Source organism: Malaclemys terrapin, chromosome 6 (assembly GCF_027887155.1).
Source record: "Malaclemys terrapin pileata isolate rMalTer1 chromosome 6, rMalTer1.hap1, whole genome shotgun sequence".
NCBI classification, from domain to species: domain Eukaryota; kingdom Metazoa; phylum Chordata; order Testudines; family Emydidae; genus Malaclemys; species Malaclemys terrapin.
In genome coordinates this window covers 64,328,033-64,342,591 of record NC_071510.1, presented here as the reverse complement: position 1 = coordinate 64,342,591, position 14,559 = coordinate 64,328,033, and the positions used below count along the sequence as shown (strand labels likewise).

At 40.5% G+C, this 14,559-nt stretch overlaps 1 protein-coding gene across 5 annotated transcripts in view; it reads right to left on the bottom strand.

Moving 5' to 3' along the window:
* The window catches only part of EPB41L4A (erythrocyte membrane protein band 4.1 like 4A), a 211,469-nt gene that overhangs the window by 13,842 nt on the left and 183,068 nt on the right, over window positions 1-14,559 (bottom strand). For 4 of the 5 annotated variants that reach the window (XM_054031883.1, XM_054031884.1, XM_054031885.1 and 1 more), the window contains 4 exons: window positions 10,405-10,524; window positions 3,069-3,116; window positions 2,231-2,299; window positions 1,238-1,348 (listed from right to left, as the gene is read on the bottom strand). In XM_054031883.1, coding sequence (XP_053887858.1) covers window positions 1,238-1,348; window positions 2,231-2,299; window positions 3,069-3,116; window positions 10,405-10,524 — 348 coding nt within the window. Of the gene's footprint in view, window positions 1-1,237; window positions 1,349-2,230; window positions 3,117-10,404; window positions 10,525-14,559 lie in introns of those variants that run through there. The other variant, XM_054031887.1, reaches the window with a different exon arrangement.

The following is a 14,559-nucleotide window of genomic DNA, read 5'->3' as shown; positions in this document are numbered from 1 at the left end:
AGATTGCATCATTCATTGTTTTGCCTAAAAAGCAAGTACTGTCCAAACCCAGTCATATAGATTTATTCATAGAGCCAGTCAAAGATGTATTTTAGTCATTTCTGGTTTAAATTGAGATCCCTTCCCTTTATAACTCACTTATCCTCCGCCATTCCCAAGTCAAGGGTCGTATATACTGACCCAATAGCATATCTTGAAAACTAGAGCCAATCAACAATTTTAAGCATCATTTTCGTTCTCAAGTATCAGAGGGGTAGCCGTGTTAGTCTGAATCTGTAAAAAGCAACAGAGGGTCCTGTGGCACCTTTAAGACTAACAGAAGTATTGGGAGCATAAGCTTTCATGGGTAAGAACCTCACTTCTTCAGATGCAAGGCAGAAGCTTCGTTATGCAATCATAACGAAGCTTACCTCCCTTGCATCTGAAGAAATGAGGTTCTTACCCACGAAAGCTTATGCTCCCAATACTTCTGTTAGTCTTAAAGGTGCCACAGGACCCTCTGTTGCTATTTTCGTTCTCAGTGACCCAGAATTAGTAAAGTTTGACTACATTTATTTCAGAAGCATTTTGGCTGTAGAGCAGTGTAATCAGAGGCGGGAGTCATCTCATCCCCCCCAATGGTTAGAGAGTAGGAGACAGCTGCTCTTCTTTGCTCACTTCTAGATACTTTGGGCTGGGAGCATGGCTGGTGTAGAGCCCTTGCACCAGCAAAACACTGTGAATGGGACATTCTCAGGGAGCTGTTTCTGCCCCTTTAAGGCCTTAATGCATCAAGCCCTTTATTTTTTTTTCTCACTTCATAAGTGGTCTCTAGTCAATCTTTGTCAGTCTCTTTCTAGCCACCCACAGATGAGTAGGTGTCTACTGGAACTCTCAAGATCTGCACTGCAGCAAATGGAGAAACTGACTCTATTAAGGCTGTACGTCATTGAAAGCTAATTCACATAAACTCTCCTCTTCTCCCTCATGCATCTTCACAACCGCTGCTGAGGAGCTCAGTGTGTTCATTTTGGTTTCTGCAGCAGATTGCCCTTCCTTCTGAACAGGTCATCATCAAGCAAAGCAAGCATCCAAGGTCAAGAGGCTATAAATGTTTTGTGCTTCACTGAACTCCTTAGCTCTTACAGGATTGCCTGAGCACTATGTCAACACAACAGTCACATATATGCTACTACTAATTTATCTGTGAGCTCAGGGGAGCATCTGCGTCATAGTAAAACCATCACATTCCACATACTTCACTTCAGACAGAACAGATCTCTCGCCATCAGAACACTGGGACCGCCGGTACTGCCGGTAGCTTCGGGGGGAATGTGAATGTCTAATGCGGATTGGGTCACCTTGAGTCCTAAATGAGAAACAAAATTCATAGTAGCAAATTAATACATCTGAGACTTTGCGCTGGAAAAGGAAATTTAATTTTGAATTGTAAAATCCTCCCTTTTCCTATTAAGAATAACATATGGCTTCCTGTGCTCACTGAATTCAAAGGACTGGCCCTTTCGTTATGGGTTTGTACTTCAAACTTTACATTTAAAGTTGCACAGTTCATTCTAAATGATACTGTCATGTGTGTATGTTGGAGAATTAAATTGTTGAATAAAAAAATGGAAATAAAAAAAAAAAATCCATTCTGTGGAATTTTACCATCAATGTGTTTTTTGCTCAAGGGTGAAGCAGAAGCACATTGTAAAGCAAATTGGGATTTCACTCCTGTCAGAAGCAGTTCACCACACCACTATACAGCCTCCCAGATGGCCAGTTGTCAGAGTGAAATGGAGGTCTGCTCTGAAGGGACCTCTGATGCATTGGCAGCTGCCCGTGATAAGCAGGGGAAGAGAGGTCACATAGGTCAAGCAGCAACTTTAAAGAATCAGAACAGAAAGGTAAATTTAAAAAAAAATGGAAAAGTTTCAAAAATAAATTGCGAGTGTAATGTGAAGAACAAATGCTGACAGATGGCAGAGTAGGAGAGGATGTTGATTTTGTTAGCATTTAGGTAAAGGGAAAGTACCTGGTTTAAAAATGATTCAAGTGTCTCTACCCTCCCTATTTGACCTACTCCATTCTGGATCAACATTTTCTAAGGAGTTCAAAAGATCAGAGATTATCGGGAGGCCATTCTAGTCTCAGACAAGCTATTCCACAGTGAGAGCCTCTGATGAAAGGGATATTAGGCTATTAAGCATACATACAGAAAAAATCCATATTTCATAATGAATAAACTCACTCTATTTTGGTGTACGGAATCTCTTTCAGCTGCTCCTCAGACAGCCCAGATGGATCCACAAGTTCCTTCCTGGAAAGGATTATACAAGGAAGATGAAATTCTGGAAGCTACCAAATCCATAACAAACAATTTATTCGACCACAAAGATTTTCTGGAACCAGCTGTGTTCAGCATTAAAGCTTTCTAGATGTCAACATAGGAAACCTATTTAGAAGTGTGCCTAAAATCTTGATCACTTCCCCTGTGTGTTGTACCCTATTTCCCTATCTGTTCTAGTCTTTTTAGACTCTATGATCTGTGGCACAGGCACCATATCTTCATACATGCCCACAACTAGTAGAAGAGGGGCCCTGATCCTAACTGGTGCTGTAGTGAAAAATAAATAATAAAAATAAGAACATTTTGGAGTCTAGAAAAGAACACACCTTCAATGTACTAGACAATAGATAGACATCACAGATGGACAGAAAGGAAAAAAATATAAAGTTTTCTAAAAGGCAGTGGGCTTGATTCTTCTCTGCCCTGAGCAGAGTGGATATAGCACATTACCAAATCAGAATGGTAGTGTTTTATATCCACACTGCATGACATAACTGACTAAACAAGGTGCAGAGCAGTAGTGCATCTGGCCCAATGGCTGTCCTTCCTAAATAGAGGCACCCTATACTGTACCTCCAAGTGTCACTAGTTCCAGCCATGTCCTGTATTACTACTGTGTATTACATCCAAATGCTGAACATTCCTAAAGGCTAATTTCATTCTAGCAAAATGTTTTACCCACATGTTGGTTTTATAATTTATATAAAGGAACTAAAAGTTTCAAAGTAACAATACTTACTGAATATGTTTCCATAACTCTTCCTTTGCTTGTACATCTGGGCTTCTCCTATAAACACCAACACACACACAAAAGAGAGTCAGATCTATGAAAATGTCATATTACCTGATGTGTTGCAGCACAGTGATGACCTTTAATGGCACAAATCAAGGACAGAAATCATGCCAAGTGTAATCTTAATATGGAGATACACCTATCTCAAAGAACTGGAAGGGACCTTGAAAGGTCATCAAGTCCAGTCCCCTGCCTTCACTAGCAGGACCAATTTTTGCCCCAGATCCCTAAATGGCTCCCTTAAGGATTGAACTCATAACCCTTGGTTTAGTAGGCCAATGCTCAAACCACTGAGCTATCCTTCCCTCTAACACTGACTTGAATGTTAAAAATTGTTATCTGCGGGAAAGAATTAAAATTCACTGAAACTGAAAAGTCATTTCTTGAATGAAAGGCTCTGAGTTGAATCACAATTTCTTTTCCTCTTGCCTTCAGCAAAAGTATGTCTAAAACATTCCAAGCAAAAGAGTTCTTCATTACAAGTTGAAGCAAGCTAGAGCCACCTCTGCCTCACCCTATCCCACATGAACTTGGCACAGCTGAGGACTGAGGCCTCTCAGGGTGTCTACACTGCAGCTGGGAACAAGCCTCCCAGTCGTTTAGTAGTCAGACTAGTGCGAGTGCGGCTCACACTAGTGCTCTATGCTGTAAAGGGCTGTCCATAAATTACACAATGCATTAGGTGGTGGGTGGGTTCTAAATTTTGCATGTTTGATTCTGTGTAACAGAGTATTACAAGGGAGTAGGTGGGTCTTGAAAATCACCAAATAATGCGTTACAGGACAACCCACATGGATGTTACGCCACCGTTGACACCGACTCAGGCTAGCCACTTGAACTTGGACTGAAGGGGCAGGGCTGGTCTGGAGCTTGAGTGGCTAGCCTGAGCCTCCACCAGTGCCACAATGTCCACATAGTTATGTTTAGACTGTCAGCATGAGCCCCACTAGCATGAGTCTGTCTACATGGGCTGGAAGGCCTGCTGCCAGATGCAGTATAGACATACCCTATATTTTGGAGTTAAATTCACCCACTTACAGAGAGTCTACACAAACCCTCTTGCCATTTAAGGACAGTGTAGAGGCAGGAAGGAGAAGATAGCGTGATCATGCAGGGGGATATGACATATCCAGTCCTAGTAGTTTATGTGGATCCAACGATGAGACCCCTTGTGCAGTTTTGGTCACTATATCATCCTATAAACTGGAACAAACAGCCAGGGAGGAGATGCACTTTCATTAGAGGAAAAAAGAACAATGAGGATAAAAGTGGATCCCACTTTTGGGTGATGTTTAATTAGGAAGGAAGAGCCAGCATTAACTCCAGTTGTACTTTATTTATCTTGACCATTTAACCATGCCTTTTCTAATGTTTATAATAGTAAATAAATAAGTAGTAACTATTACTGTAGTTGAACCACAAGTTATAGGCTGGATGCTGGAATTACTGAGTGAATTGATATGGCCTGCACTATATAGGGGGTCTCTTTTGGCCTGAAATCTCTGAATAATAGTAAGAATAATTAATTATGTTACATTTACATAGTGCTTTTCTTTCCCAAAGGTCCCATATTTATACAACTAACCTGTTTTCTCACATTTCTAGACATTAACGTTCAATTTTTAAAAGCACTCAGCCCTGGCCTAACTCTGCTCCCTCTGAAATCATTGGGTTTCATTGACTTCAATAGGAGCACAATTAGGCTTTTTTGAAACTCTCTCACTGTGTACTAGCGGATGGCCAGAATATTCTGAAATGAAAGGATACAGAGATCTGAAAGAAGAGTGGGGAGAGGTGGGTATGGCAGAGTTTTGCATTTGTGTTAAATGTAAAGAAGCCTCTGCTGAATTGGTATTAGATGCCTTAATGGCAGAGCCTAATCAAGATAGTTTAAAGCTCCCCAGCACTACAGACTGCCTTTTCTTTCATGGAAAAATTAAAGATGTTTTTGTTTCACCTTTCACATCTTTTACTTATTTGTAGGTCTCAGCCTAGGGGAATAACATTTAGTAACATTTGTTTTGACTTAATATTAAATGTTTTATAGATGATCTAGAAATAAGAACTGTTAACTTTTGAGATTTTACTGGTGTTCAGGTGTTGAAAGATACTATAGTGACTGGCACGACAAACCTGAGAGATCAGAGAGGTGGAAATTACCTTTTGCATTTATGGTTCTCTAATGGCATTCAAAGTAAATCTTTTTACAATATTTTTAGGTTTTGTCATGAAATCTGATGGTGGGGTTTTTTGTGTATGTCAATCTATTTCTTCTTCTCTACCCTCCCACTTCTCCTCCTCTCTCTCTTCTGCCTTCACCTCTTTTTCCTCCTCTTCCTCCTTTCATACCATGGTGCTTTCACCTCCCTGAGGTAGCAGCTAGATATAGGAGTGGGGTTTTTAATGTCATATTTCACCCCTTAATTCTGAACTGATTTTCTCCTTTCATTCAATCCCAGACTCACAAAGCAGCAGCTGTGAACTCTGCACTCACCCTGGGGCTCTTCTGAGTCTGAATAATCAGCCACTAGGGATTGTGAAAGCTCAATGCAAGATGCACCCCAGCTCCTCAAGGGAGGCTAGTACATTGCTTTTATAATGCTCATAAGTGCTAGCTAGCCTGAGGTAGGAGAGCACCCAGATCCCTCCTGAACCCAGTGATCCCACAAGACAATGCTCTGTGCAATCCACCAAACCACTGACCTAGACCACATTTTTACTTTTTTATGCAAATAAAACTATTCACTACTTGGCCCTGGATGTCCTACTATCACCTATCATTGCCAGCAACCTGTTTTGCATTGAGAAATCCTGACTTCTGGTGTAAAATCTTAAGACCAGGCAAGATAAGAAGCTACTTTGACTTCATCATTCTCTAAAAGCCACATATCCTGAACCTGTAAACAATCCACTGCATATTTCTGAGCTTTCATCCTTAATGCGTATCATCATTCAACATCAAGGGACAAGGGGCTTTCCCATTAAATCAAAGGCATCCTTGATCATTAATACCAAACAACGGTATCTCTCTCCCCGCACCCCGTGCCCCTCATTTTATAATCCACAGTTCAGAGAAGAGTTCAGCTACTGTGTTATGCATAATGTATATTCAGACTGTCCTGTTATAAATCTGAACTGAGTTCTGAACAGACAGTACCTTCTGGACCGTTCCTAAGCTAATCAGATTCTCTAATGCTCAAGGAATCTAATGGGAATTTCCATTAAATGCTGTCTCCAAGGTTTTTTTTAAATTTTATTTAAATTTTATTTTTTGTTTGTTTTTTACAAGCTCAAACAGCCCTAGATGCTAATAAGGTCTACATTAATTTTATGCCCGCATCTGTATTCTTATTAACAATTCATTTTGAATTCATGATTTGTAAATAGGCAGCATTTAGTGGATTTAAATAGCCATGGAATTTAAATGGCCAGTCTTCTCAATTAAAAAATCCCCTTTGGCTACACAGATGTTTTACTTGAACTCTTGAAAATAAGCCTGGCAGAACTAGAATTTGGAGCTTTTTACATTTGCTGTTACCATAAAAAGAAACAAGGGTCAAATACTTGTCAAATATTTTTCCAAGAAAAACATGTAGCAAAAAAACTAACACTGAATGTTATTCTTTATCAAAGAAATTAAGGGTGATGAGTCCACATTAAACCAGACACAATTAAAGCTGATTTGTCCCTCTACCTCCAGCTACTAAAGTGAACCAACTTTGTAGTTAAATTCAATGCAGTGCAGATAGTAATTAACACAAAGTCCATGTCTATACTATTAAAATGACAGAGTTCAAAGCATTGTTAAATGTGTGAACTGGAATGAATCGTGTTATGACTGGACTAAAACAAACAAACAAACAAACAAACAACCCCATACTTTGCACTAGGGACCTGATTTTTCTCTGTTTTACATAGGTCAAGCCATGTTATCACACAACTGAGCCACAACCAAGTTTAATAAATGCTGTTACACCCTACTGTAGCTTGAGTCTATCTGTCTTGTTTAATTTTGCATGTAGCGTAGATACACATTCCAGGATATTAAAGAGATAAGGTGGGTGAGGTTGGTAATATCTTTTACTGAACCAACTTCTGTTGGTGAGAGAGACAAGCTGTGTCTCTCACCAACAGAAGCTGGTCCAGTAAAAGGTATTATCTCAGCTACCTTGTCTCTCATGTTTAATTTTGCCATTTAAATAGTTAAAAAGCTTTAATTTGATCATTTTTGTAAGAAACATCTTTAAAGAGCCAATGTTTTCTTTTTCCAGACTATTTTTGTCCATGTCAAATGTTTTTATTGTTAATTTGTTTGGTTCTATTTTGCTTAGAAAGATAAACAGATGATGCAAATATATTAATCCCTATCACAATGAAGAGGAAAAAAAAAACCACATAATACCCTAAGATTTGTCTCCTCACCATCTAGGATCTTGTCTTGTTCTGTAAAGCACTGTGTACATTTATATTGCTATATCAATAATATTTAATGAAAATATAACCTATCAAAGCCTTTTACACCACTGATCTAATTCAGTGTTTCATCATTGCATGAGTTAAACTAGCCACGAGAGGGAGCCTCTGGTGTCTCATTAATGTAATAGAAATTTATCTGGCAAAGAAAAAGTTAGTTACAAATTTTATAAAAGGGCTAGAAATTTGGAGTGCACTTCCTGGTTTAAAACATGCTCTCTATATAGGAGGTAACAAAAAGTAATGGAAATCACACTTTATGTTTTACAGCTTCAACACAAATGAGTTATTATATTGACACTTTTTAGCTATGTATTTTCCTATAATAAGTCTACCTATTAACATTTGATTTTTAAGTGATGGTGAAATAAAACAGATCTGTACAAAGCCTGTAAAACTCTTATTAACATTTGGAATTTTAATGGCACTACCCATTTCTCATAAAGGAAGAAAAACTGTGACATATGGAGTTAGAGATAAAAATGAGTTCTGATGATATTGGTAACCATGAGAACTGAACTCAGGTGGCTTGTAATATCAGAACTGTGAAATGTCAACACAGATATATAGCTTTATATCGTAGTTTGGTTTTGTTCTTTATATTCAATAGATAAGGGTAAAATAGTTGCACATTTGTATGTTGTATGTATTCATCAAATTTCAATGTATTTCCTCTGCACCCCGATGAATAAATCCTTCCAGTCACAAGTTATTCAAGTAATTTTGCACATTTAAAAAAAAATCTTTTAAAGTGTGGTACAACCCTCTTAAAAGAAAGTCTTTTTTTCTCCACAGAGCTTCACTTTAAGGGAAAGCTCTCTAGAATTAGAACTGCAATCTACACAAGGTGATGCATTGAAACAATTCAGGACCTACCCTCAACTTACCTATAAGCAAAGTTTCATTATATCTTTTCACTGGGGGTCAAGATCACCCCTCCTTACACAAAGCATGAGTAATACTCTTTGTGTGGGGAGCTAAACAGAGACAAGAAGCAGCTGTTCCATTCTGTGGGCAAAGTAGATGTTACTGCCCCTTTGCCGTCCATGCCCAGGGGTCTGGTACCACTGGATGTGGCTAAGTATTATTTCTTGGTCCTGCTGTACCAGCATATTTTAAACCAACCTAAAACCCCACTGGTATACAAGAATGCAGAGACCCCCAACATAACCCCACTACCAGGCGTAAGCATGTAGATGATCCTCTACATCTGGATTTGTTGGATGCTATATGTGGGTTCAACTGTATTTATTCCCCCCACCCAACCAAGTTTTTAAAGTATTGGAGCTCTTGGTAGAAAAGTCTGACTCCACCATTTTTATTAGTTTACATTTTGAAATCAATAGTTAATTTTGTGTTAACTATTTCCCAGCCTCTTGGGTGCCAGAGCTTGGACTGCGTCTACTGGTGACATGGAGATGCAATGTCCCAGCGAAGGCCTGGATCTGTATTAGAAACATTTCGTTATTTTTATGGCATAAATCTATAAATCGTTATGAGGGGAAATAAATTCAGCAATTTGATGTTTCACACAGTTCCAATAGTTCTGGCTTAACATGGAAGGTAACTAAACCTTGTATTATGAGACTGTAGCTGTGCAAGTGTTAGAGCACATGACCTTGCTCGCATATTAAGCCACAAGCATCCTGGGATGGACAATTCATCCATTTTAGCCAGGCAACTAGGTTATGGTAGTAGTCACGCTACACTCTTGAGTACTGTCCCGGGCCTCCCAGCTGGTCTCCGGGCACTCTTCAACATGCTTTCCAACCCTTCTGCTCTGCCATGGATCCTCTGGCACTTTCCTTTAGATACCTGGGAGCCCCACCCTGCCTTTGACTTTCTCTAGTCCCAAGTTATGCTGGACATTAATGCTACCAAGAATAATATTCCTGGAATCTCTCTAAACTCTGACTATGCACAGAGTAAAAAATAATCAATACAATGTTTTCATTAGTTCACAAGAAAATTAATTTTAGGAACTGGCAACTTCACTGTTCAGTGGATGGCTGAAGATATGCACGGCATTGCCTAGCAACACCACTGTATCACGGAAATCTTGACAGCAGGTTATAATAAATCCCTGACTGCTGCTTACAAATGGTAATTTGAAGTGAAGCTGTTAGTGGCTGGTCTAATCTGGAACAGTATTTCATAATTTTTTTTTTTGTGTGGCTAAATTAAATTGTGTGAGAATTTCACAAAGAGCAACCCTCACATACTATAGTAAAATAAAATCACTTGTAGATCTTCACTTGCTGTACAAAGGTGGGGAACGTTATTATGCCCATTATAGAATTAGGGCCACAAAAAGGTCTAGTGACTTGCTCAAGCTCACATATTGAGTCAGTGGCAGAGTTTCTAATAGAACTCACATCTTCTTACTTCCAGCCTCATGCTCAAACCACTACACCAATGGAGGGGGACTACAAAGTGGACTATTCCTAGAAATCATGCTAATGCGAGATTAAACCAAGTAAACTTCAATAAAGTTACAGAGAGTCCTGTGGCACCTTTAAGATTAACAGATGTATTGGAGCATAAGCTTTCGTGGGTGAATATCCACTGTATTCACCCACGAAAGCTTATGCTCCAATACTTCTGTTAGTCTTAAAGGTGCCACAGGACTCTCTGTTGCTTTTTACAGATCCAGACTAACACAGCTACCCCTCTGATACTTCAGTAAAGTTGCCATTCCTGAACAGCGTACAAAGAAGTAATAATAATTAGGTCAGAATTATTTTTCCTGGTGCAAAATACATTACAGTGGTCTTTGATTTCATGTCAAAGTGTGGAAATGCTCACTTACGATCGAGATCTGTGCCTGGATCGCCTGTAGTTGGGATCAGCCTGGTTTTTCTCTTTTTGTTGCCTCAGTACTGCTTCCCACTGAGGAGCTGAATCCACCATGTCATTCTCCTGCCGTAACCTGCATAAAGAGCAACACACCTAGAGTAAACATCTGGAGGATCAATGCTTTGGCATTGGGTGTGTTTTGCAGTATTTTCTGAGGGAATCCTGGTGTTATTCAAACTGCTATCTGGGTGGGGCAAGCCAGGGCACTGATCACCCCAATAATCAGCAGGGGCACTGAACTCCTTTGGCCCTGGGGCTGCGGTGGGGGCATAAAATGTGCTCCTCCAAAAGCCGACAAATTTTTATTCCTGCACACACCCCTACTGCTATCTTAAAAAGAGCTGATCAGCAAGCTTGGTTACAACCACATTTACATAAGATTTATAACTTTCCTTTTCCTTTACTTTTTTCCTAAAACCATTACAAAAACAAGAGCTTGTATCAAAGAAAACAAAATTTATTTAGAAATTTAAAAAAAAAATTCAGTTTGTACAAGAGGAAAATCAATCCAAACCAGTAAAACATGGCCTCCAACTTGAATTAGACCACCTTCCTAAACTAAGCCGAAAGCACTCCATAGAGTTGTATGCTGATTTTATTTTGCTTTTCAAATCCACAGACTTTTAGTATAAGTCTGGTATTGCAGTTCACGTTTCTGCAATTGTTTCTAAATACTCGGGGCCAACTTGCTCCCTTCTGTGGCAAAACCACTAACGGGCCTAAGGAGTAGAAAGAGTCCACATGGATCTCCTTGCAGAGTACCTGCTCAAAAACAGTGTGCAGGATCAAACCGTAAAGGCTGAAACTCCCTCAGGATCTGGGTAGATTCCAGGGAAGCGGAGGAGTCCAGGACTATTTTCACCAGCTCCATGAAGCTCATTACAGCTATGGCTGCAGACCTGGCAGTACGGCTCTGTCATAACTATAAAGGGAAGGGTAATAGCTGTCCTGTGTACAGTACTATAAAACCCCTCCTGGCCAGAGACTCCAAAATCCTTTTCCCTGTAAAGGGTTAAGAAGCTCAGGTAACCTGGCTGGCATCTGACCTAAAGGACCAATAAGGGGACAAGATACTTTCAAATCTGGGGGGGGGGAAGGCTGTTGTTTGTGTTCTTTGTTTGGGAAGTGTGTTCGTTCTCGGGACTGAGAGGGACCAGACATCAATCCAGGTTCTCCACATCTTTCTAAACAAGTCTCTCCTATTTCAAACTTGTAAGTAAATAGCCAGGCAAGGCGTGTTAGTTTTTCTTTGTTTTTCTCAACTTGTAAATGTACCTTTTACTAGAGTGTTTATCTTTGTTTGCTGTACTTTGAACCTGAGACTAGAGGGGAGTCCTCTGAGCTCTTTAAGTTTGATTACCCTGTAAGGTTAATTTCCATACTGATTTTACAGAGATGATTTTTACCTTTTTCTTTAATTAAAAGCCTTCTTTTTAAGAACCTGATTGATTTTTCCTTGTTTTAAGATCCAAGGGGTTTGGATCTTGATTCACCAGGAGTTGGTGGGAGGAAGGAGGGGGGATGGTTAATTTCTCCCTGTTGTAGATCCCAGGGGGGTTGGAACTGATTCACCAGGAGTTGGTGGGAGGAAGGAGGGGAATGGTTAATTTCCCCTTGTTTTAAGATCCAAGGGGTTTGGATCTGTTTTCACCAGGGATTTGGTGAAGGTTTTTTCAAGGTTTCCCAGGAATGGAATCCATTGAAATGGTGGCAGCAGAACCAGAGCTAAGCTGGTAGTTAAGCTTAGAAGTTTTCATGCAGGCCCCTACATTTGTACCCTAAAGTTCAAAGTGGGGATCCAGCCTTGACAGGCTCTAATGAAGCCAGGCGACCAGGGCCTCCCTTGCCCACAGCTGTGTTAAGACCTCTCCAACCTACCCATTTCACCCCAAACCTGCCAAGTCCCTGCTGCATCCCCCCTGCAAGGCACTTGGATTCACATGGGACACATTATATGGGATCCAAAAGTGTGAGGGACACTGCCATGGATGCTGCTCAGTCTCCCTTGCATGCAGGAGGCAGATCTATGCACAGAGGGTTACCTACATGTATGAATCCAAGGGACAAAAATGAAAAGAGTCTAGTAAATGTCCTGAGGGTTTCCTAGAGAATGACACTGTGAAGTCAAGTGCCTGTTGTTTGTAAGAACAATGCGTAAGAGGTTCAGAGTGCCTAGTTACTACAGCAACTGATGCTTTAGAGATAGATGGAATGGATTGCTGTAAGTGAGGAGGTAAAAAATAGTCTAGGTACTCGGAAGTATCCAATCTAGAACACGTTCTGAGAAGATATTCTATTTGGAAATTTAAATATCTGTTGTTTAAAATGAACAGTAATAATTCTTTCAAATTGATTTCACTGATCTCTAATGTCTAACCCTTATTCTAATAATGCCCAAAATAGATCAGTGTAAAATGAGATATAATCTAATGTAATAAATGAGAAATGTATCAATGGGAAAGTGCTTAAAGGCAGAAACCCATATACAGTGCACTAGCATAGCTAGTGTTTATCCTTTTTGATAGGGTTTAAAAGCAAATCCCCTGTATCCTTCTATATCCCTAAAAATGTCCAAATTCTCTATGAAGAGGTTCCAGTGCCAATTCAACGCACTTATTTTCAAATGCGATATGTTTTTTAAAAAATGACAGATCCGTTAATCAGTCCATGATTCACAGCTAGTGCAGACTGAAATGAATGTCAGCAATGAATTATACGCTCTGCATCTCTAATAATAAACTGATCGTATTTCACGGTGATCGTAGACTCATAGAATATCAGAGTTGGAAGGGACCTCAGGAGATCATCTAGTCCAACCCCCTGCTCAAAGCAGGACCAATTCCCAACTAAATCATCCCAGCCAGGGCTTTGTCAAGCCTGACCTTAAAAACTTCTAAGGAAAGAGATTCCACCACCTCCCTGGTAACCCATTCCAGTGCTTCACCACCCTCCTAGTGAAAAAGTTTTTCCTAATATCCAACCTAAATCTCCCCCACTGCAACTTGAGACCATTACTCCTTGTTCTGTCCTCAGGTACCACTGAGAACAGTATAGATCCATCCTCTCTGGAACCCCCTTTCAGGTAGTTGAAAGCAGCTATCAAATGCCCCCTCATTCTTCTCTTATGAAGACTAAACAATCCCAGTTCCCTCAGCCTCTCCTCATAAGTCATGTGCTCCAGGCCCCTAATCATTTTGTTGCCCTCCGCTGGACTCTTTCCAATTTTTCCACATCCTTCTTGTAGTGTGGGGTCCAAAACTGGACACAGTACTCCAGATGAGGCCTCACCAATGTCGAATAGAGGGGAATGATCACGTCCCTCGATCTGCTGGCCATGCCCCTACTTATACAGCCCAAAATGCCGTTAGCCTTCTTGGCAACAAGGGAACACTGTTGACTCATATCCAGCTTCTTGTCCACTGTAACCCCTAGGTCCTTTTCTGCAGAACTGCTTCCTAGCCATTCGGTCCCTAGTCTGTAACGGTGCATGGGATTCTTCCGTCCTAAGTGCAGGACTCTGCACTTGTCCTTGCTGAACCTCATCAGGTTTCTTTTGGCCCAATCCTCTAATTTGTCTAGGTCCCTCTGTATCCTATCCCTACCCTCCAGCATATTTACCACTCCTCCCAGCTTAGTGTCATCTGCAAACTTGCTGAGAGTGCAGTCCATGCCATCCTCCAGATCATTAATGAAGATATTGAACAAAACCGGCCCCAGGACGGACCCTTGGGGCACTCTGCTTGATACCAGCTGCCAACTAGACATGGAGCCGTTGATCACTACCTGTTGAGCCCGACGATCTAGCCAGCTTTCTATCCACCTTATAGTCCATTCATCCAGCCCATACTTCTTTAACTTGGTGGCAAGAATACTGTGGGAGACTGTATCAAAAGCTTTGCTAAAGTCAAGGAATAACACATCCACTGCTTTCCCCTCATCCACAGAGTCAGTTATCGCCTCATAGAAGACAATTAGGTTACTCAGGCATGACTTGCCCTTGGTGAATCCATGCTGACTGTTCCTGATCACTTTCCTCTCCTCTTAAGTGCTTCAGAATTGATTCCTTGAGGACCTGCTCCATGATTTTTCCAGGGACTGAGGTGAGGCT